A 24,391-nucleotide genomic window follows, 5' to 3' on the forward strand; every position below is an offset into this window, starting at 1 on the left:
ACTGCTGTGGTTACGAGGTGGAAAAACAAGGCTTCAGGCAGCTGGTTAAAAAGCTCAAACTAAAATGTAACATCCCAGGCATAGATAATATTTTTCCTTTTTATTAAATGACAATATTGTGCAGACTCCTGAAGAGTTACAAGGTTAGGTTACTGTACTTTAGTTATTGAAGTGTTTGTCAGTGATGTTACAATTACTTAAAATTTCCAGGTAAACAGGCTAGGCCCTAGGCTGTGTCACTGGAGATAATGTTGTTGTTTCTCCTGCTGGCACCTCGTTTCAATTACGAACTGTGTCAACAGTGACAGAAGCTCATAGGAAAGAAGAAAGGAAAATGCCCTTCATTTACTTACACTTAAACCTGTAAGTTGCCTGCATCAATAAAATGTTATTACAAATTTAATACCTTGATATAAAGTTTGACCTCTAATTGACATTGCTAAATTCTGGAACCAATACCTTAATGATATAACATGCCAATTATGAAAAAAAAAATAGTTGTATAACAGTCAAAGGCAGAAAGAAAGAAAGAAGTACATTAGCAAAAGTCTGAGACATTGTGAAGTAAAAGCTTCATTTGCTTTAGGGAGTCCCTCTTTTGCATTATGTAATCTTACTAATGCACTAGATTTCTATGCAGAAAAAGGCATCATTCATCATTTCTCATTCATGTGCATCTTTGTTCTCAGAAGCCACGATGTCCTCCCACACACACACAGAAAAAGGCAAAAAAGAGGACTATTCGTCTAAGAATCCTTATATAAAAGGTTCCGCAAACCAGACACATTGTATTCTGCAGAACTACAGTCTGCTTAGAAACAGGATGCATTTTAGAAGATTGGCACAACCAAAGAAAAGCCCAGCTCCAGACTCGAATATCACGATTACTGTAATGAGGCCTTCTTGAACGTCAGGTACAAACAGTATCCTCGTGTATCTGCGAAATTTGTGTGTGAAATCCTCAATTTACTTTTAACACTGCAGCCATCGCTGAATGCTTGAAGGCAACATGTCAGCATGTCAATTATTTGGTCTTCAGTCAAGGTGACCTGAATCAGAAAATATGATAATCAAGCACTGTTGCTGATTCCCTGAAGATGCAAGCACACAAGTAGGAAAACCTGCTGATAAAAAAATGCAAAAAAAGTTAGTTGATTAATATTTTTATCATTTGCTAAATTATTGAAGTAGTATTTCTTATTGCTTGTTTAAGTGTAATAGTTTATATATTTGAGGGCAAGAATTTAGCAATGCACTTCTTTTTTTGTATGTGCTGAAGGAGCATTAGACGCAGACTGATGGAAGCTGTCAGTCACAGGGAGGTGTTGGAAGATTGGGTGGGAGGAAGGTCGGAAGGCTGTCGGCATCGATCCGGCATGTCACAGTCTGAGCGGTTGACTGTCTCTGCCCATTTCAAACAAGGTGTGGTGGTCAGATTAGGCGTGTGTGCATCTGTATAGTATTTATGTCTGATCACTATAATTGCAGTACTCTGTGGTGAACAACAAAGTCCTGATTAGGCATTTTATCACTGAGATTCACTGGTGTGGTTGTCATGCTGCGGGCATTCAATAGATAAATGTTAATGAGCAAAAATCACTCAGCAGTTTAGAGGGAGTTTTAGTTCATTAACTTCACAAAAGGTGTATGGAAGATGGATTACTGCAAAGACCAAAAGTCTGTTGTAAGTGCTTCAATATTAAATTTAGTGTTAGAAATACAAGTGAGGCAGTGGCTATATTATTTTCCTTTTATTATTTAAGTATGTACTAGATGAGAGTTTCATTCAATACCGTATAGAAATTCAATTCAGTTTTATTTATATGGCTCTGATTCAACACAAAAGTCATCTCAGGGCGCTTTATATTGTGATGAAAATATAAGGCCTTTGGAAACTGCAGCATATTCAGTATTATTTCATTAACTGTGTAGCCTTACATGTCATAACTGTTACCTTTGACAGAGGGAAAAGGGAGTCTTTTTGTAAGGACACGTTACCATTAGGTTGTGAGCCCCTGTGGTTTCTTCCATTACTAAAATGGCCCGGGGTGTCTTTGCTTCTAAAAGCTCCATGGTGGATGCTCTCCCATTGGACCGGCTGCCCGGAAGCCACCAAAGGGGTCACATTGAAATGCATGTGTGGCACAGTAGAGCTAAGCACAGAAAGAAAGAATATTATGGAGGTGGGAGCGGTTAAAAGACAAGCTGAGGAAACAGAGAGAGCTAGCGCGCCACAGAGACACCAGGCTCGATGCCAGGAAAGCAAAAGTTTTTCACAGTTTCAACGTAATGCACAGGTGCTAATCTGCAGCCTGATGACTCTTGGCTTCTGTCAGCCCACAACTGTGGTTGAAGCATCAACAGCGTTATTTGCGTGTGGATGTCTGTTCTTTCTGCAGGTGCAAAGGCAAATGGAGACGGGACTCCCATTACTGGCTGATTATTTTCCATTTCATTCTTGTACAGCTTTTCATCTTCATGCCATTATGTTGTTTATGTCATCCATTATTAACAAGTTTTGTGAAACTTTATCTGTCTAGCTGCTATTAATCTAGGATACAACAAAAAATGTGTTCAGAAAAGAAAAAGCAAACTACTACAGCTGTGATTGGACTGCCACTTTTTAAAACAAGGTTATTTAGAAGGGGGGGTTCTCTAAGTTGTTAGGATTGTTTTCGTTTACATACAGTGATCAGCGCAATGCACAGTTTTAATATGAGACAGCGTCAGTGGTAACTCAGGTAGCTTCTGTGACCCAGACTCTACCTGTGGCAAACAACATAATCAGTGCCATTTCTAATTCATTTTGACAGCAGTGGCAGCAGGTCACTAAAGACTTCATTCATATTCAACTGCCTTCCAAGTACCAGCTCCCCATGGTCAGAGAGCGACTGAGAGGGAGAGCACATTCACAAGCACCGTTTCTTTCTTCCTTTTTTGAAGAGACAGTGCTGAAATAGCTGAATTATAGAGCTGTATTAGTACTAAGTCAGTCATCTCCAGATTGATGTTGATTATTATCAACTATCATTAAAAAAAAATCAAAAAAATACTTAATGCACTCTAATCGCAGCGCAAAAACCACAACCATACAAACAGATAGGTCTGTGTGAGTGTACGATGCTTTGTCTCTTTTATGTGGAAGTCTTTGGCAAGTCAGTCACTCCTCCATTAGCACCCCACACCCCCACCCCCCAATTATGGCTAAGCCCTTTCAGTTTTTACCACCTTGTCTCTTTGACGGAAATCCTAGTGGGACAGGAAAACATGGAAACCTCAGCCAAGCGTGAGAGTTGGTTTTCTACTCGATTAAACTGGTTTCACGGACGGCTCTAGAGTGATATCGATTAACTTGATGGCCTCGCTGCCCTGAAGCCAACACAAAGTTGTGAACTCATCAAGTAGTTGAACAAGTAATACATTGAACTTTCATATTAACGTATGTGTTATTACAATACATGGTTATACTGACCATTGATAATCTACCAACCAACTGAACCCATCCCTCAAAAAACTCTTGTATTTCTTTTTCCTTTAACAAATGACAAGAACATTTAAATCCTGTAATGCAGGTAAAGTGAGAGCGCCATCCACAGTTTGATTTTGAAACATTTAAAAAATGCATTTATGCTCACACACTGCTTTATTAGATACACCTTAGTCCTTCTGTTACCTGCTTTAATTCTTCATGGCCTCGATTCTGGAAGGTGCCGGTAACATTGCTGCAGATTTTTAGCTGCACATCCATGATGCAAATCTCCTGCTCTACCACATCCCAAAGGTTCTCTGCTGGGTTGAGATCTGGTGACTGATGCCGTATGAGTACAGTGAACTCATTGTAATGTTCAATATCCAGTTTGAGATGATTTGAGCTTTGAAACATGGTGCATTGTACTGCTAGACGCAACAGAAGATTAGCACACTGTGGTCATAAATGGAGGCACATGTTCAGCAACAATACTCAGGTAGGCTGTGGTGTTTAAATGATGCTCAGTTGGTAGTAAGGGGGCTAAGCATTTATCCCACATCGTAACCCCAACGCCAACATCCTGAATACAAGATACAAGGCTGCATGGATCAATGCTCTCATTTTTTTTTTATGCCAAATTCTGACACTGCTGTTCAAATGTTGAAGCAGAAACTAAGAATGACCAGAATATGCAACATTATTCTAATTTTCAGTTGTCCAGTTTTCCTTTGACGAGTAGTTATTTGAGTTATTGTTGCCTTCCTATCACCTCACTGCAGTCTCATCCAGAGAACTATGCTCATTGGATATTTTCTCTTTTTTGGACCATTCTCTGTAAAACCCACAGATGGTTTTTCATGAAAATTCCAGTAGATCAGCAATTTCTGAAATACTCAGACTGGCCAATCTGGCACCAACAGCCATGCCACATTCAAAGTCGCTTAAGTCATCTTTCTTCCCCATTTGGATGTTTGCTTTGAACTTTTGCAGGTGATCTTGACCATATCTGCATGCTTAAATGCATTTGGTATCTGGCATGTAATTGGTAATTAATGAACTAATTGGATGTATAATGAATTAAATGCAAAGAATAGGAATGTCCAATATTTGTGACCCTTTTTTCTCATATTTGTATTTCAGTCTATTAAAATATACCTAAATCGACACAAACAGAAATCCATAAGATTGGCTCATGATATCTCTAGTATACATGACATAAAATAAATAATTATTAAATAGTTAGTAGTAATGAATAAATTAGCAAGAAGCACATTTAATTCAGATGTAAAGATCAATTCCCCTGTCTTAAAAAAAGTTGCTGAACTCAGCATATTAGAAGAAATCATCTCATTGTATACATATTAAACAAGTAACTCCTTTTCTTGTTTTGTGGCCAAGAAAAAAGAGCAATTAATGTTCCGTTTGTGTCTCCTAAATACTTGTGACAGAGTCCCGTTGTATTCTTTACCTCCTTAAATTGGCTCAGTTAGAGGTATTTACACTCCATGTGTGTGTGACAGAAAGAGAAAAACACTAAGGTAGAATAAGGGAGAAGGGATGAGAGACACAGGAAACAGCAAGAGAGCAAATGAGAAGCAAAGACAGTCAATCAAACGATTAGTAGATGGAGTAAAAATAGAGTCCATCCGACAAACACTAAAAGTTGTCTGGCGCACACTTTAAACAAAAAAAGGCCTATTTTTCCTATCTTGGTTTGCAGTCTTTGGCAAGGTTTTTTTGCAACTATCAGATTTTCAGTCATCAGTATTTCACACATTTTCAGCATCGCATTTAAAAATTTGCATACTTGTTCCTGCTATTTCACTCCTTACAGTTTATTTTTCTATAATTCTTCTGTAATTGAGGTACGCAGTAACAGGATAGCACCTAGACTGGCATATCCAAATGTGTGGTTCATTAGTTCTTCACATATCTTTGTACACAGAACTAGAGCAATATAATTAGCTAGAACATTTTTACTCTCCATGAACACAGTTGGAGTTGTGTCATCCGAAAAAACTACAAATCCTGCATCAAAGTCAAGCAATGCAGAGAGTGTGGCGTTAATATGATGCGGGTTTGATGTATGTCTCTTCCTTCTGTGCCAGACTCAAGCGTCATATCGTTTTCCAACTCACTCTTCCTTTCTTTCATCTTTATGCACACACACAAGCATACATGCCAAACCACTCTGTCACTCTAGTTATATCTGCAGCAGCTGAAACTTTTCTTTTCCAGAATAAAATCTTGGTAGACTCCCGTTAAAGGTCCTCTTTTCTGAATACATTTTTATTCTCATTGTCCCAACACAGCTATGTTTTGTACAATGCGTCATTATTCATTATGACCTTGTTTTATTCTTCATCGCAACCTGAACTCTGTTAGACAAGCTTCTCTGTAATTTCTTTAAGACATCGTTCTTTAGAGTTTTTGAAGGACATTCAAAGTACTTCTTTGACGTTTGGGTGCCTTTTGTTCTATTCAGTGCCGGATGACCCCCCACATTATTGAGGTCCAGGCTCTAGGGAGGCCAATCCATGACTGATTGCGTTCCATTGTGTGTTTTTCCATCCAGCTATGCTTTTACTACATTGGCAATTTGTTTGACATCGTTGTTATGCTGAAAAATGAAGCTGTTAACAAAGAGATACTTTCCAGATGACATTATTGTTGGATTAAAATCCGATGCGTTTCTGCCTTCGTAGTTCCATCAGTCTTAAAACTATGACAGAGCATCCATTGTGTTTTTTACAGATCGCTTTAAACACTCGCTGTTGTACCTCTTGCTAATTTAAAATATAGGTTTTTCACTCCATAAGAACTGTTGCACTGATTTTCACTAAAATTCTTCTGTAATATGACGTGCGTCAGCCTTTCCTACATCTACACACACTGAGACAATTTCTGATGAGGCTTTGGTGAATTCTTGAGGTCCTGTGTCACTTCTTCGCTGGATTTATTTTCTTATTCATAAGGACATGACTTCCAGATTCTGTTCTGCTGTAGATTTATTTTGGCTTGACACATTTTTAAGAATATGTTGCACGCCATACTGAGATATGACAGGTTTTTGGCATAGATCTCTTTTGGAATCACCTTGTTGGTGCAAAAATACCATATTTTGCCTGATTCAATGTAGTTGACTTTTGGGTAAATAGGATATCCTAAAGAGAGTCAGAAATAGGATTATCTTTAGGATAAATATTTATTGTTGCATATAAATATATGCATCTCCAGGATGTCCATGCCACAGATAGTATTTGCAAACTCGGAGGCTGCGGCAATCAGATGTTGAGTGGTCTCAGCATTATCTGAGCTGTAGTAGACAGTTTGGAGTCAGCTTAATCAATCTCCATCCATCCAGTTCAGAAAAGCTTCACCTTCAGGGTGTTCACCAATACAGCCAAAAAAAAGACATCCTTGGTCATTACACTTTGACTTTTAGCCAAGATGATCTTTTTCTGCCGGCAATAACAGAAATACTCTTTTCAAAGATGCAACAATTTCAGCTGTAGGCTGTTTGCATCCGATTAAATCCACATTTCAATTGAGTGTAGCAGCAGATCTGATATTTTATGCAAGATATGAATGTGGAAATGTAGGACACTGTGTTGACAACTGTATGCAGAACAAAACCCTAGGCGAGCTTTGAAAAAAAAAAGCAGGCAGCTGCGATTTTTTTATACAATTTTTGCATAAATTAGTCGTGGGTGAGAAACTAATTAAGTCATTGTTTAAATGGAGTGAACAAAAAGTGCATCCCCGGTGAGAAGCTCAGCATGTAAAATCAATTATTTGTGCAACAGCTACTCAAAGTGCAACGCAGCGGACTTCTCGCTGAGACAGGCTGGCTGTGCATGCTGGAGCTTCAGGGATGAGCAGACTGATGACCGCAGTCACACTCAGCGCATTCTTCACAGATGAACACCAATACAGGACTATATATAGGCAAATATTAACTACCGTGTACTGTAAAAACTGTACAAACTATGCAAAATTGAGCCCACGGAAAATTTAAGAGGAAACAAGAATAGTTAGCAAGCTATTCATGATACAATGACATGTGGAGACAACTAAGAAGGCACATTTTTTTATCCTTGCCATACAAGTATAAGGATGATAGTGGCTCACATTATATTTTTAAATCGAGTGATGATGTACTTAAGTATATCTCAGGTGTATTTATATATAATTTGAAGGCTTTGTGCAGCACTTTGGTCTTTATAAATGGAAGAAGATGGATGGATGGAATGATGGAATGATATTTATTAAGACTGACTGACAGGTTAATAATTATGACCCAAACAAATAAGGTTGTAAAAGTAGACATTGTCCAATGTCTATTTTCTGTAAACTGTCATCTTAGAGGAGAATTTTGCATTTCAGCCTGGATTTTCCCATTGTTATGGCTTTTCAGTCAATCCAATAAACCCCATTCATGTAACATTTGTGCAACATAACATTTTCATAAACATACCTGTACCCATGGAGCCACATGGATGGGGGAAACACCTGGAATTCTTCTTTAAGCTGTACAAAAGTGCTCAACCAAGAGTGTTGTTTTAGCTGTCTCACATGCCTCCTGTGTAGCCACTTCTGTGGGATTTTCTCATTTCTCTGAGCCTTAAAAGTGTCATAACGACCTAGACCAAAGCATTCAGTTTACAGAAAGATTAGGGAACTGATCAGGGAACCATCCCAAACGTCACCTGAGAGCAGCGAAAAGGGGAAAAGGCAAGAGAGAGGAAGGGAGAGAACAAAAACCCCCAACCCTGACAGAAGGTTAATAAACTTTGCCACAGGCGTCACATAGACAGCATTTTCTGCAATGTGAAAGACTGTGATGAGTGTTTTTCTTTAGGCCTGGACTTAGAGGAGCACCTGTCCTTGGAGAGTATGCAAGGCTTCCGAGGTTGTTTTTAATAGAGATCATGTTGTTAAAACCCCGAAAGGTTTTGCTGAACTCTTTGTTCTTGTCAAACTTTTTATACTAAGGTGTTACACACTATCTTAAAAAGGTTGATTTGCCTGAGGTGCACAAACCTGGCATGAGTTCAATTTGCGCTTGTTATCTTATTTTTTTGCTGATGGGTTTATCATCCCTTGATTCCCTAGTTCTTTTCCCTCCTCCTCTTACACGTCTCCTCATTTTTTATTTCTTTCTCCAGTTTTCTTCGCCATTTCCCTGACTCTTTGTTACCATGTCACTCTTCTTTGTGACTTATCTTTCTTTATAGGTATTCCTTCCAAGATGAGGAGGACATGTTTATGGTGGTGGATCTGCTTCTGGGCGGAGACCTGCGTTACCACCTCCAGCAGAATGTGCACTTCTCAGAGAGCACTGTCAAACTCTACATCTGTGAATTGGCTCTGGCTCTGGGATATCTCCGCACCAAGCGCATCATACACAGGTAAGAGGTGTTTCTATAAACTGACATTTTTATAACTTAATATATAGTTTTTTGTAATAACCTTTAATGATACAGTTAAGGGTTTGTTGCCCTCTGTCTCTTTAAAAATAACAGGACAGAAATAGTCTTCAGCACGTGTCCTCCTTATGCTTCCTGCCTCATTTTTCACCAGAGCTTGGGCATTGCGTACTCCTCTTTTCTCCTTGGCTGTTTTCATCCACATAGTTTTCTAATACTGCTCCACCACAGGGCAAGGTCAAGATGTCTTGACATTAAGGTCATCCCTGACACAACAGTTTACCCTCTGCCAGAGACTACGGCCATTATCAAATGCGCCAGTTCCATCTATGTTGCTGTGTTGATGCCTTACTTAATTTTCAAAATGCAAGTTAAGTGCTTTTCAGGCAGAAATATCTGCTGTTATGGCAAAACCACAACTCAGAGAGCCAATAAAAGTGTGCCTACTGCCAAATGTTATTATTTTAAGTTGCTGAATAACTCAAAGTGCATGAGATGTTCCATTATTGGCTAAGGTTTGCTGCCAAAATACATTAAGTACATTGAGTGTGCAAAATGTTAAAAAAAAAAACTGCCTTACTCGTGACATAGTAACAGACAACAATACAGCAACCCTGTATCATACAAAGAACTCTCTTCATTTACCCGGTTTATGATTTACAGGATAGTTTTGGACATTTTATGAATTAGCAGTCCATGAAAATTAGCTATCAATAATGATGTTCACTGAAGCAATGTAATGTCTATATTCAGAACACCACTTATTGGGAATCCACATTACCTGAGTTAATTCCCACTGACTCAGGCCTCTGTTTAGTGTTTCTGTCCTGAGAACAAGCTGTCTTCCAAAGCGGACCTTAAGGAAGGCAGCCAGACCCACTGTCTACACCAGATTGATGGAAAAATTTCCCATATAAAAATGGTTTTGATGATGGCTCAGTAGAATAAATCATCTTTTACTGTTTTTCATTCATTGATTTTAGAGGGCACGGCAGGTTTTAGAGTGCGTGTCGATGGGCACACTTGATGAAATCCAAACACTACTGATGGACAGCAAAAACAGTTGATAAAATGCTTTCTGTGTACATTGGTCTTTAAAATTACTCCTCCACTCTGATGTCTGAGCAAAGACACAAACATAGGAAAAAGACCTTCTCAGATCATGACTAATAGGAAACATCACTGTAACAGAGAACACTAATTTATCAACACCCCCAGATAACAAATTACACCATTTAACGTTAAGCAGGCTACTTGCTCTTGTCCATGCTCTTAAACCTCCACAGGAAAGAGAGGAGGAGAAATAAGTGGGACGGATTAATAATTTGCTTATTCATTCAGCCCATTGAGGGGTATGAATATTTAAATTATGTTTTCTATTTCAGTCCTGGAGAGGACAGACTTGCCAGTTGATGCGCAGGTGTTGGGGGCGTTTGTTTAGATGGAATCAACATCTTTTCAATCTGCATTCATTAGCTTCAAATAGGAAGAGGAGCTGAAAGTAACTCTCGGCTCATCTGTATGGAAATTGAATATATAATTTCCTCACTCAGACGTGGACGTGCTGACTTGGGTTCGCCGAGCGAATGCTTTTCAGTGGACGTTTTGTGTGTGTATGCACCTGTCTATATGGGTATAAATACGAGACATACAGATTCTCTTTCCGTTGGTCTTTAATGATTTTGATGATAATTAGGGGAGCAATGATGATAATGACATTAATCACATGCAACACGATCACATGTTAATTATGTCATTTACAAGTTTGATCATGCCAGAGGTAAAATACGCATGGCATTAGCTTCTTCCATATGATGGCTGGATATCAGCATACGGTACTGATGCTTCTACACACACACACACACACACACACACACACACACACACACACACACACACACACACACATCTATACATACACACAGACAAGAATTGTCTCGTTCCAGCGTGGGTCTGTGCTAGACAGACCCAACAACATACAATATATTTGCTCATACGAGCTGCAACACAAACTCAAACTAGACACAATCCGAGAAATTTTAATGTTCTACCAACTAATAACTTAAATAATATATGTAATAGTAAAGGGGTTTGTGTATGTATGTGTGTGTGTGTGTACACGGGTATTAACATCTTCCTGGGGACCAAAAATTGGTAGTTTACTATACTTGTGGGGACAAACAGCCCTCGTGGGGACCCCACGAGTTTGAAGGCATTTTTGAGACTCAAAATGTGGTTTTAGTGTCAGGGTTACAATTAGGTTATGGTTAGGTTTAGGGTAAGGGTCAGGGTTAGGCATTCATTTTTGATGGTTAGGGTTAGGGTAAGCGGCTAGGGAAAGCATTATGTCAATGAGATGTCCCCACAATGATATAAATACACACGTGTGTGTGTGTGTGTGACCCTGTGAAGACTCCCCAAAGCTGGTGCTAGGAGTCCAGCGGTCCACCTAAACAAAGGGCTCTTATACTTAAATAGATACAGAGTAGGTGTCCTCCTATACCATAAATCAGTAAGAGAAGGTACGACCTCTCTCATGACCTTAAGATGTGTCTGTATGCCAGAGTGGGAGGCACTCAGAGTCTTTGCAGACTGCTAAGGATCAGACCTCTATCATTATGCAATCGATTATAAAAATCTAAGCATATATGAGTATATATTTCTAAGCATAAATGACAATCCAACAATATAAACCTAACATATTTATGTTTGTTTTTTGAATCCGCAGCCAGTCAGATGCTTTCCAGATTGTAATGCATGGTGGATGAAAATCTGACAGTACTTTCATGTATTCATAATTCCATCCGTTTTGAAAAGATCTCCAACACTACTTGCTGAAAGACAGAGCCAACACCGTTTTACTGTTCCACTCGCTGTTAGACTTCTCTCCTGACCTCCTCTGTTATTATTACACTAATAATAATCACTAGTGAACGAAAATTTTCTAATTTGGATTCATGACTCCATATGATCTTCAGTCCAGTTCCTGTGTAATTTGGCATACCTCAGTCTTTACTTCCTCTTTCCCTTCCTCAAGAATGGCTTCTTGACAGCCGCCCTTCCACTGACAACGTTTCTGATGAACCTTTGATGAACAGTAGATGGATAAAGAGCCAATGCATCTCTCAGGTCCTGTGTCAGATCTCTGCTGTGGTATTTTACTGCTTTTTTTCTTAAGATCTACCATAAATAGGCCTGGCAATTTGCCTTCCACTTGTTTTCTTACATTTTTTGAGGACAAACCGCACACACTGTTTATGATGCTAGCTCCTCGGGGATCACTTTGTTACAAAAATACAATGTGATCCCTGTAAAACGATGTTATCTTGGGCATTTTTCAAACTCAACTAAAGAAATGAGAAGAAATTATATGTTTTTTACATCAGGCTACTAGAAATGAAGATACCATTTAAAATGAGTTATTTGCTAAGATGTCCGTTATGTGGAGTATGTATAGTTTGGACCTTTTTTTATGCTTGAATGATTCATAGGTCAGTGTTAAGTGGCTTAACAAGCAACAAAAATACATTCCCTCGCTTTGAAAGACCTTCATAACTAGAGAACTATTGATCAAGAATTACAAGAAATTACAAGAAAGTCTGATTCCTTAGAAGCTGAATAATGACATTATATTGATAACTAAATAATGGGAGGTGGCTCGAGGCTTTTGCATAGTGTATGTAGGTTTTGGTGTGGTTTGAGATCAGGGTAAATGTCTTTTATGCAGTTATGTCCCAGTTATATTCTGGGTACCGTAATAACGAGACAACAATGGCAACATCAGCAGACATATCTATGTAATTTTCAATAATGAGTCCTTGCACGGTATAGTTTGCCGCTATTTGGAAACATGAACGGTCCCATGGGAACATTCAATCTTAGCAACAGTCTTTCAGCTCATCCTGTAAGGAGGGAAATTAGTTCAGTGTCATCAAGGGACAATAGAGCAACCTCTGAGCATGAAACACAAAGTGGAAATATGTTTAATGGAAAATAATATTACCTTAAAATAGACGTTGTAAGTTTGGTATTGCATATGCTATTACAGTACAGAGGTACAGGTGTTGAACAGGTTTTTAAACATGGAGCCATAAAACAGATTTGTACAATAAAATGAAGATGACACAGCTTATTCAAGTATGAGTGCTTTAAATTTCATTTGTCAGATATACCAATTCTACATTCTAGATGGTCAGATCTTGCACTACTACATCACATCCTTTAGACATTAAACTGAAGCGGGAACTGTACCCAACTACCTGATACTTTTTACTTCTACCTTTTACTCATTTATTTTGTTTTTAGTTCAGTATCACAGGTGTTAGTCAAAGGTAATCTTTATAAAGCAGTTAAGGGTATTTTTGCAGTTAAACAACAAAAACTCTCTACACACCTAGGCTTGTTGGAATATGTGTGTATCCATACTATGACTAGTTCCAAAGCACATATATAGTATATACATAGTGCTTAACGTGTTTATTAATTCACCTGTCATAAAAACAAGCAAGCAAAAATATTTTTGAAATATGTCCAAAAAATGATTTAAAGCAAAAACTTACTCAATTAAAATTTTTATGCCATACTTTTTGCATTTTAATTAAAAAAACAAAATAATGGGATTTACTAGTCTATAGGCTTTATGGGCCATTAATATTTCTCATTTTCTGGTTCTCCTATATCTTGTAAACTTAATTCTGCATTACTGTTCAACATAAATCTCTGTGGGAAGTCTGAATTATTTACATTAGACTGAGTCTCAATTATATGACATCTTCAGAGACTTGACAAATCCTTCCAAACAAGTGGAAAGATAAATGGCAAGAATGTGGTGGGGGATGTGTGTGTATTTGTTTGTCCGTGTGTGTGTGTGTGTGTGTGTGTGTGTGTGTGTGTGTGTGTGTGTGTGTGTGTGTGTGTGTGTGTGTGTGTGTGTTCTGTGGTTGTTTACCTCATCCCATCCTCTTTGACGTCAACAACAATTATCTGTGCATCCTCGGGTGCATTTCAGTGTTTCTTGGAATCCTCATAATGGAAAAACTTACATGTTGTCAACCAGTCTATGCTCTTAACGAGTCAATATGTTGCAGTCAGGAAACAGGCTGCCCATTAAAGTCATTAAAGGATTAATTGTTTGGCTTTTTTAAAAATGCCTTTTAGGACTCCCCTAAGTTAAAGCTTCAGTTAGGAATTATAACATATAAAGTCGGATTTTTTTTAAAGTGCATTTATTGGGCTTTTAGCCTTTATTGTGTTAGGATAGTGGAGAGAAGACAGGAAAGCCCACAAGGGAAAGCATGCAGGCCAGATTCAAACCAGGCCTCTGCTTTAACACTATGGGTCACCTACTCAACTCAGTAAGTTAAACCCGAGCTACATGCAAGTTTAGTAAATAGTTACTTGACATTCAAATGAGGCATTAAGTTCAAGGGTTCTTCAGGCGCTCCTTTATTTTGAAAGGGTCCCCACATGAGGCAGAACCACATGTTTGATTTGACAGAGATTTGGGATCGGCACTAGGCTTACACTAGCTTGTGACCCCTTGAAGCTGGGTTTGTGTCTCATCTCAGTCTCAACTGGGGGACTTTTTGTGTGTTAACCACTACAGCGTGGAGCCACAGCTGTGCCAAAGTTGCTGAAAATTACAAGCAGTGCATGAAAACAAGCACTTATATGATAGAACTTTAATAATATGTTATAGCACTGATTGCTGCTGCAGTGCATGCAATTATGGATTCTTTTGTTAAAGTTGTCTTCATTTGCTATCTGCACTGCTTTTTTAATGTACTGAGAGATAGCAATGTGACGAACTCTGACTGAGTGAGACTGGTAGTGCAGTACATTCATCTTAAGCAACTGTAGTTGATGTTCTCTTTTCCATTTCCATCATCTTACAGCATCTGAATGTTGAAGCTTCACAAGGACACTGTTCACTTTTCTATTAAGCTTACTACAAAACTCAGTCTGTCACACCTAATCACATCTCCTCATTTCAAGGCAAAAGTCTAAATTGCATATACTTGCATCATCAGATAGGCGTGGATCTTTTGATCAGATTGCCTAAATGCAGCCAGACTGATATAGAATGTGATGATTTGATTGAGCCAGAACCCCACCAGGGTACCAGCTAGCTGCATTTTGAGTTTGCTGCTCACCACAATGGCAACGAGGTGCTGGACATTGGCTTAGACAATGTGCGGTTTATTAAAGGATGAAAAGGAGGGTTTGTATTCAGGCCAGCATGCGTTTGCTGCTATGCCAATTGGCCAGGATGGCAGCAGAGGTTCATGGACTCAGTTAAAGGGGTATATTTGAGTGATTTTTGGGCTGTAGTCAGTTGGTCACCACCACATTTTTTTCATCAGCCACTTCAGTTGCCCATTGTGTCCTCATGATAGCTACAGTGCACTAGAGTGCTGGGGGGATTCTAATTGTTTTGGAGAAAGATCCAAACTACAATAATGGTACATTTTGTTTGACCAAGTCACTTTTTAACTTGCAATAAGATTAACATTTTATGACATGAAACATTTTTGCTCCTTCTAATCCAGGAGGAGCACCTTTCTTTCAGACAATCTGTGCAAGGGGAAGGAGCATCTCTCACTTGCTGTGCATCACGCTGGAGGACTGTGCTCTTAGTAAAAATGGTGGAAAAAACTAAATTTTCAAAAGTGTGGCTATACTTAAATATAATCAATGCTGACATTACAACAAGAAATTTGCACGTACATTACATCCTGCAATGCATGTATGGAAAAATTCATACAGGTATGTACCTCGGCTCCATCTGTTGCTTTCATGGATATGCCTGGTAAAGCTGTAAGGACCATTAATATACAGATGGTTTCTGTCATTCATATAGATAACTTTAAAGTTAACAATACAGTGCTCTAAGACCAATAATACAAAGTAACCAGTAATACAAAGTCTAATTGCTTTAATATAAACAATTTCTTATTAAAAGGCCTTGACAAATATTAAATTGGTTGTACATTGTTATTATGTTGTATTGTTTCCTGTGGGATAGACCTTTGTTCTTGTCCAAAAAGTATTTTAAAAAGCTTCAAACTAAACTAGAGATGCAATGATCAACCAGACAGGAATTGGCAGATTTTTAAGCATTCTTCGCCCTGACCCGCTGGTTAGCCTCATGTATAACCAGTTGCTAGCTGGTCGCTTTCATGCATGCACAACATCCACACAGTGCTGCCGTTAAGTAGACACAAACACACACACTTGTAGTCACATGCTATGTTGTTAGCGTGAAAGCTCTTCCCTCTGAGTTAAGATGAAAGTTTGCCAAAGTGGGACCACCACAAATGAGATTGTAAGAACAAACTTAATCAGATACTTAAATTGCTTTCATTCAGCTGAACACAAACATTTGAAAGAAGCCAACAAAGGTTAAGTGGCTAAAACTATCCAGAACTTTGAGTCAGCCAGCAGCCTCAGAAACAGCCTCAGTATGAGCATAAGCATAGGTAACTATCAGACCAAGTGACATGAGACATCTTCTGGACCTAAAAACTAAGTCAAAAGATACTGAAAAAACTGACAGATCCCATTGTTTGCTTTCGCCTCTGTGTGGAAACTAACCAGTCTATTTATTGACATTACTATTTCTTATTAAATGAACTGAAGCATACTGAGACCCAGCTGTTGCAGCAGCAACCCTATTTCAGCTAAAGAGGCTCTGCTTTTGCAAGCTCTGATCTCTTCCCCTCATCTCCTCTTTGAGCCTCGCTCTCACATGTATACACACATGCAGTACTCTCTACCTTTCCCTCATAATCTCTTTCATTATTGCTGCCTTTTTTCACCTCTTGTGCCATTTCCTCTTCCAACTTCCTACTGTATTTCTTATCCATGCTCTACTCTTGTACATCCTCGTTCTTAGTTTTTTCTTGTGCAGGGTCTCTTTCTTTCTCAGAGGGAGTGGCACAAACATAGCTGTGCTTCAAATAATTTATTTTCTCTTTCCGCCCTCTTCTCCTCAAGAGACCTTTTGCTAAGCTGCCGAAAGGGAATATGATCTTAATTCACCTATCTGCTTAAGTGAAGGTGAAAGGAAGTGGGTCTTCTTGTGCTCTAAAAAAAGGAGAAAAAATAGTAAATGGTATGCATGGTTGCAGACAAAGTCATTACTCTTACTCTCCATCAGCTGTTTGAGATGGGGAGCATTTGTCAGGTCTTCAAGTGAAGTATCCTTTATTCATGGAGCGTGTTAATGTTTTATTTCCCAGCAGATGAAGAAAAAGAAAAAAAAAACAGGAGGGAGGGAAGAGAGGGAGAGTGAAATTATATGCTCATATTTCATAAATGGAGATTAAAGTGCCAGCTGGTACTAGCTTTCCTGATTTCGACCAAAAACAAAAAAAAACCCCCAAAAACAACAACAAAAAAAAAAAAGGTGAATTGAGCGTTATCTTTGTCGAAAATCTCCTTCAGCTCAGCCTCAGCTCACAGTAGCAGATTAAAGGATGGGAGGAGGTTTGTGCTGTGAACACGATAGACTGTTTACAAGCAAGTCTGTTCCAAAAAGATCACTAATTGGCTGCTTGTGTATTTAATTCACAAGTGTTCTGTAGAATTAAAAAAAAATAGAAGGAGAAAGCAGCACATTCAGGAAATCCGAGGCAGACTGAGAGACAAAAAGAAGGTGATGAAAGACAAAGAAAAGAGGCAGGGAGAGAGAAAAAGATGACATTTTATTTCTTTTGCAACAATCTCTGAATGTTTCTGACTCTGTGAATTATTCATCACCAGTAATTGTGATGCGAGTTTTTAGCGCTGACTGGCTGCTTCTCGTGTCTGCTCGCCGCTCTCCCAGAGTCCGGGAACTCGTCATGGCCAACTTTGTTAACCGGGTCACAGTCTGCATTTATTGTTGAATAAAGAATGAACGTCTCTCTTCTCAACTGTTTGTGCACGCAAAATATTGTTTACACATGTGGATAAACTAGAGGACAGAGACACACACACACACACACACACACGCACACCTGTCTCTTTCTCGCACTTGTCAGAGCTGCTTGCCGTTAACAGGAAGACGAAAGGGTGGATGAGAGATGCAGCAGTTTGTTGGATTGGAGCAGTTAGTCTCTGTGGATCAAGTTGGGCTTTCAATTCACGTTCAAAGGCAGCGGCTGTCTGACTCGCTCTTCAGTGGCTGTTGGGCGTGGGTGCTGAGAACTGAGGGATTCTGACACTGTATGAATCTGTGGTCGCGTGCATATTTCTGCACACAAACTGTGCATAGCTGTGTTCATGTGTGTATTGCTTGTTGGGAGAGTGTGGGATGTAGCTGAGCTGAGGGCTTTCTGGGGCTTCCAGAGCTCCTCCACTCTCCTTTGTGACAGAGGGGGAGCGGCACGAGCTCATACAGCTCCCCGCTTTTATTCCAGAGGGGAGAAGCTACTAAAGCGGCCGAGCCATGAAAGAGCCTGTGATTAAACTGCCAGCAGAAAACTAGTACCGCCAATTTCACCGTAGAAGCTATGAATCGCTTTCTTTTTAACGTGGAAAACAGCAAGATTAAAGGTTTCATATCAACAAATTTTGCATTTTGTTCAAAGATTTAACAAAAAACTAAAAGGAAAAGTCATGATGCCAGGGCTGGGTGTGTAGTGATTTTAAGGTTTTGCCGCTCTAGTGATTTTCATTATTTCACATTAAACGGACTAACCGACTGTTAAATAATCAAGAAGATAATGGTCAAGTTAAATTGTAATAATGTATTTGCTGTGTGGCTTTAAATGTTTGATTTGGCTTCATTCTTTAGATCTTCCTGCAAATTAACAATACAATAAATACAACAATGAAGTCATAGTCACAGGATGTGCGTGTGGGCTAATTTTAGACCGACTGCTTAGTGTTTTTGTCATCGCATGTGGCAGATTGTTTGCCACTTTTACCGCAACATGTCAGAACAAGTCTGGCTTTCTTCCCCTAAAATCCCCCCAGGAGCCCTTACTGCTTCACAGTTCACATGTAAGCAGGTGTGCTTCTGTCTTGTTGGTTTCGGCATGTGCATTATTACGTGTGCTTTTTTAATGGTCTGACCTGTGTGTGGGTGTGAGTGTGCGCACAAGCCTCTGTTCTCAGGTGTGTTGGCCTGGTCGAGTATCAGCGTGGTGTCGTATGACCAGGTACAGGGCTCAGTTACTCCTCTGCCTCTCATAGCATGCTGTAATGAGGCCATTAGATCCTGCTAATAGCTTGTAGGGTCAGTCAACTGAGAGAAAAGCTAAGGGGATCAGCTTTCACTGAGCTTCTCTGGCCCTTCATCAAATTCCTCACTCAGAGGAGCCCAAAATTTTGGTCACTTTTTCTATTTCACACTTTATCCCTTTAATCCTACTTGTTTAATTTGCTCTTTGTTCCTTTCTTACTTCATTTTCCCCTAGCTTCCTATATTTCTTCCTATTTCTTATTCATTTCACACTCTCTCATTCGTCCTTTGCTTCATTTTCTCTGTTTATCCATACAGAATATCAATGATCTATGCATTCTGTGTTTTCTTAAATCGCCACTATTCCCGCTGTTTCTCCTGATTTAATGCTCTAGCTCTTTAATTGCATGCCTCAGGATTTTTTTTTTTTTTTTTTTTTTTTTGACTTAAACAGTCTTTTAGTGTGGCTATTAGACTCAAACTATTTCTTCAAATTTAGCGCTTTTATCCCCTCTATTTACATTTGTGTACAGGACTTTAGACTTTAGCGTCACAGCTGTCAAATTATATGTAAACTGTCATGATACATGCTTTACTTTTTACTTTGGCTGAGAGAATTTATTTTAAAAACACCTTGTTCATCTAAGCAACAATTCTGCAGTACTCCAGCAGTGACAAACAATGGCTGATGATTACAAGTTGTTATCTCACAGTTTAGTGGTTGTCAGTGCAAGAACGAAATATATTAGTTTTTTTCCCCTGCAATTTCCATTATAGAAAGGAAAGGAAACAAGTATAGCTCTTTCATCCCTTTTGCTGTGGGTTAAGGTGTAACTTAACCAAGCAGTCCAATCGTCACACAGTCCTGGTGTGGCTAACGCTAAAACAGACACATGTGTTTTTTAGCACTAATAGGTGCTGCATTGCAGTTATCCTGGCTAATGCACACCTGACAAACAGCTAGCTGAAATGACCGGGTGAGATGTCTCATGTCCTCTGCAATGAAATTGGATTTTAGGCCATAGTGACCAGATACCTCACATCCAGATCACTGGAAACTAAATAATGGGAATTATTAAATCCCAAGAATACTGAATGGGCTTCCACTACTCCAACTGTGATTATGTGGTCATAAAAACAAGGTAAACGGCAGAGTAAACATTCTCTGATTTAGTGCTGAGTCAAGGAAAAAAAACCCTGTGAATACTAACACTGCTTTTTTCCCCTAGACAACATTAGTGCAGAGCCGTCTGACCTACTTTTGATTATGTGTGATTGAATTTATGTCAGCTGCTGTGAAAGAAAGCTAGCATTTAATTCACGGGTCTTTCAACTGAATGCAAATTAGAATTGGTCAATGGGTTTTTTAATCCCTAGGTTTATAAAAAATATTGGCACTTCTTTTGCAAAAGCACTTTTATAAAGGGTTCAGCCCAACCAGTGTGTGGGACAATTCATTCTTTTGTTATATTTTAAACAAGAATATGTTATGTTATTAGCTTAGTTCCCTTTAGTTTGTCTAAAACTGTGACTTGAAGGTGAGTTGAAGAGTTTTAAGTAATCAGCAGAAATCCCTGTAATTGCAACTGTAGCTGGATGGATGGATGGATGGATGGATGGATGGATGTTAATTACATATGTATATTCACTCTCTGGACCATTCATTATAGGCTTGACACCTTCCTATTTCATCTGCCTTAATTCTTCGTGGCACAGATTCAACAATGCTGGAAACATTCCTCAGATGTCGTTGCCCGTATTGACATTACAGCATCACACAGTTGCTGCACATTTGTGTGCTGCACAAGGCAAATCTCCTGTTCCTGCACATTCCAGTGACCTGCTGGATTGAGATCTGGTGTCTGTGGAGGTCATTTGAGTGTTCACGAAACCAGTTTGAGATGAGCCTAATGATTGTTACTAAGGGTCCCAAAGTACGCCAAAAAAAGTTGCTGTGTGGGAAAATCCCAGTAGATCAGCAGTTTCTGAAATACCTGACCAGTCCATCTGATAGAAAACCCATGCCACATTCAAAACAACTTAAATCACCTTTCTTCTCTTGACCGTATTTAAATGCCTAAATACATTGGGTTGTTGCCATGTGACTGACTGATTAGATATTTGCATTCTGCTATTTTCCACTGCTGATGTGCAACTTCTTGCAGCATTCTATGGATCATGTGAGTTTTTGAAAATACAATGGGAATATTTTCAAGTCAAAACTTGCTGTTTGCTTGCTCATTTATGTCGACTGCCAAAAGACAAAGTCATTCGTGGTCATCATGGTCATCACCTCTATCTCAGCAGCTCGGCTTTTACCATGCACCAACTCCTAATGAGACTTGCCGCTTTGCTTTATCTCTTAAGCCAGGTGTGTCGGCCCCTGCTGCTTCCCGTGGCATCACAATGACAGCTTGGCCTTTAGCGGTAAAAGATGCTCCCTTGTTCTCACTTGCAGTGTGCTTTTTTAGCGCCGACACATGCCCCTCCTCTCCCCCTCAGTGCCAGCCTTTGAGGCAAATGTCAGCTAATTAAGGGTTACATGGTCGACCTTTCTTACCCCCGCCTGGGCCTGTGCCACTCGATCTGCCAGAGAGCCAAGTCTAATGCTACAGGTTCTCCTTGTCTCCAAGAGAGTTCAACACACACAGACACATATGCACACAAAGCCACACAGAGAGCCCAGGTCAGTGTGGCCTTTGATATGCTAAGTCCTGCTGTGCTCCTATATGCAAAAGACATAATTAGATGAGACACCCACTAACAGTGAGGATGCGCAACCCAATATGTGTAAGGTATTATTCAAACACTGATAAAACTTCATTTAGCATGGACTACTACTATACTGTTTCTGTCTCACATTATGAAATACACCCATAGCCTGATTACAGATCACATTTTTACATGAAAAACACTCAGGTCAATTGATTGTGTTATCATGATCCGATTTAATGCAAACACAATATGCTCCTCATAGATGTCTTCATTTAGTAAAGTTGATGTCAGAACGAATGCTGCTTGATCATCAAGCAACAGTGGAACATTTGAGGAGGGCTCTGAATATTGAATATCATTGCTCCAGTTCAAAGCATTTTAGAGCAGTGGTGATATGTTCCAGAGACAAGAGAACAGAGTGAAGCTGAGAACACAATGTACCCTTCCAGTCTTTGAATCCAGTCTGCAGCCACACCGGCACATCAGTCTCACACAGGGAGGATGGTAATTAGCAGAATATGACACTGTGCGCCACTTTTAAGTTTGTGCTTTTGTGTGTGCCTGAAGAGTTTTAGGTTTCAGTGTGTTTGCTAGAAGGCACCAAGGTGAAAAGGTGAAATGCAAAGAAGTGTGTAAGCACATAGGATATTAGGAGTAGTCCCAGTGGAGCAGACAGAGTCATGGTATGGAAAAGACAGATGACGGTGTCAAAAACAGATAAATGAAAACAAGGAAAAGTGGAGAATAACGATGCTTTGAACTTTAAAAATGGCCAGGAGGGAAATCATTGGACACTGAACTGTTCTTTGAAGTTGCTGATTGTCATCAGGGATCTTGGTATTGTTGCAGATGCCTTTGTCACTATAACAGTTTGGGAATCAGCAGTCAGTGTTTCTCTGTTCAAATTAATTTCCACCCTGACAGTTAACTTCCTGTAGTTCTATGGATTCTTTTTTTTTTTTTTAGTACACGTTACTTAGTCCTCTTGTTTTCAATGAAGAGGAGAAAAGAACACACTATATTAAAAACATAAAACTAAAAATAGGAACAAAATCTCCTAGCAAAAATAATCTGTGTGATAAATGAATATTTTTTCCAGTTAAAACATAAAATAATAAGATAAATAAAATGTCTGAACTAAAGTAACGAAATTGAAACTTTCACTGGAAGCAGATTCTTTCTTTCTTTTTGTGTGCTTTATTTTATTTTTTGCTGATTAAATAATCTTATAAATGCTTTGAATACCTCATAAGAATAGAACAGGGCTATTTATATTTAAATTACGATTTAGATCTAATTCCACAAACATACATTGCTTCAGCAGGACAGTGAGGTGTTACTGTGGTGCTTCTTGATGATAAACACCCACCAGCCACTGTTAATTACACCTGTTAAGCTGCTTATTAACACAAATGTCTCATCGCTTGGCAGCAATTAAGTTTATCTGGGCATATAGAAATGTTTAAGACGACCTGCTGAGGTTCAAAGCAGGCATCAGAATCGGGAAGAAAGGTGATTTAAGTGACTTTGAACACGGCATGTTTGTTGGTATTAGACAGGCTGGTGTTTTCCCACACAACCTTTTATAGTGTGTACAGAGAATATCTGAAAAAGAGAAAATATCCAGCGAGCCACAGTTCTCTGACTGAAAATGCCTTGTTGATTCCAGAAGTCAGAGGAGATTGGCTAGACTGCTTCAAGCTAACAGGAAGGCTCAAATAGCCACTTGTTAAACCAAGGTATGAAGAATCTGTGAGCACACAGGTCAAACCTTGTAGCAGTTGGACAAGTCACACTGAGCGTCACTCCTGTCAACTAAGAAAATAATTCTGAGGCCACAGTTCACATAGGATCACCAGAATTGGACAATAGGTGATTGGAAAAACAGCGAGGAGTCTGAGTCTCGTCATCAGATCTCAATTCAGTATGCCATCTTGGATGGGAGGTTTGCCTCATGGATGTCAAATTTGCAGCAACTCCATAGTCCAGTACTAATCAGCTATAAAGTGCCTAGTAAGTGCACGTTGGGTTAAAAAACATATAAAAATGCCCCCCCCCCCCCAAAAAAAAAACAACAACAAAAAAATGTGGTAGAAAATAGGAGAAAAACAAGCACATGGTGCAGAGAAGCTGTGACTTTTGAAAGGGTCTCGGTCCACACCTGCCACTCTTCTCAGGTTTCAGGTTTCTGCTCCCACAGTTTAACCTGACGCCCCCGTTCTCTCATGAATAGTTAAGATTCATTTGTGTTCATCACACAGCGAATGTAAGAGATCACCATTTTAAAGTTTCCTTATTAAATATTGTTTTTTGCTTAAGTGAAATGATTCAAAAGAACTGCATGCCAGTCAGCTGTACATTCACCTCCTTTTTTAAGCAGATATAAGGCCTTTTTAGGATAAAGAAGAGAAGAATTAAGTAATTAATATGAGTAATCTCAGCTCTTTGGCAGAGATGACAGTGCCACCTACAGAAACTCAAACGTCACCAGCAGCAAATAAGACATCAGAGTACCACCCACGCTGTTTTATTCACAGGTGAACTGCGGGAATTGCTATGCACACCAGAGCCTTGTGCGCTTATCACAGTGGATGACGCAACACACCAACG

General features: G+C 39.2%; 1 protein-coding gene across 1 annotated transcript in view; it reads left to right on the top strand.

Moving 5' to 3' along the window:
* stk32a (serine/threonine kinase 32A) overlaps positions 1–24,391 on the top strand; it is a 65,317-nt gene that overhangs the window by 12,125 nt on the left and 28,801 nt on the right. The window contains exon 5 of the mRNA XM_084940687.1: positions 8,707–8,880. Coding sequence (XP_084796813.1) covers positions 8,707–8,880 — 174 coding nt within the window. The remainder of the gene's footprint in view (positions 1–8,706; positions 8,881–24,391) is intronic.

This window comes from Perissodus microlepis, chromosome 10, assembly GCF_051167445.1.
Source record: "Perissodus microlepis isolate ML-2025 ecotype Zambia chromosome 10, ASM5116744v1, whole genome shotgun sequence".
NCBI classification, from domain to species: Eukaryota; Metazoa; Chordata; class Actinopteri; order Cichliformes; family Cichlidae; genus Perissodus; species Perissodus microlepis.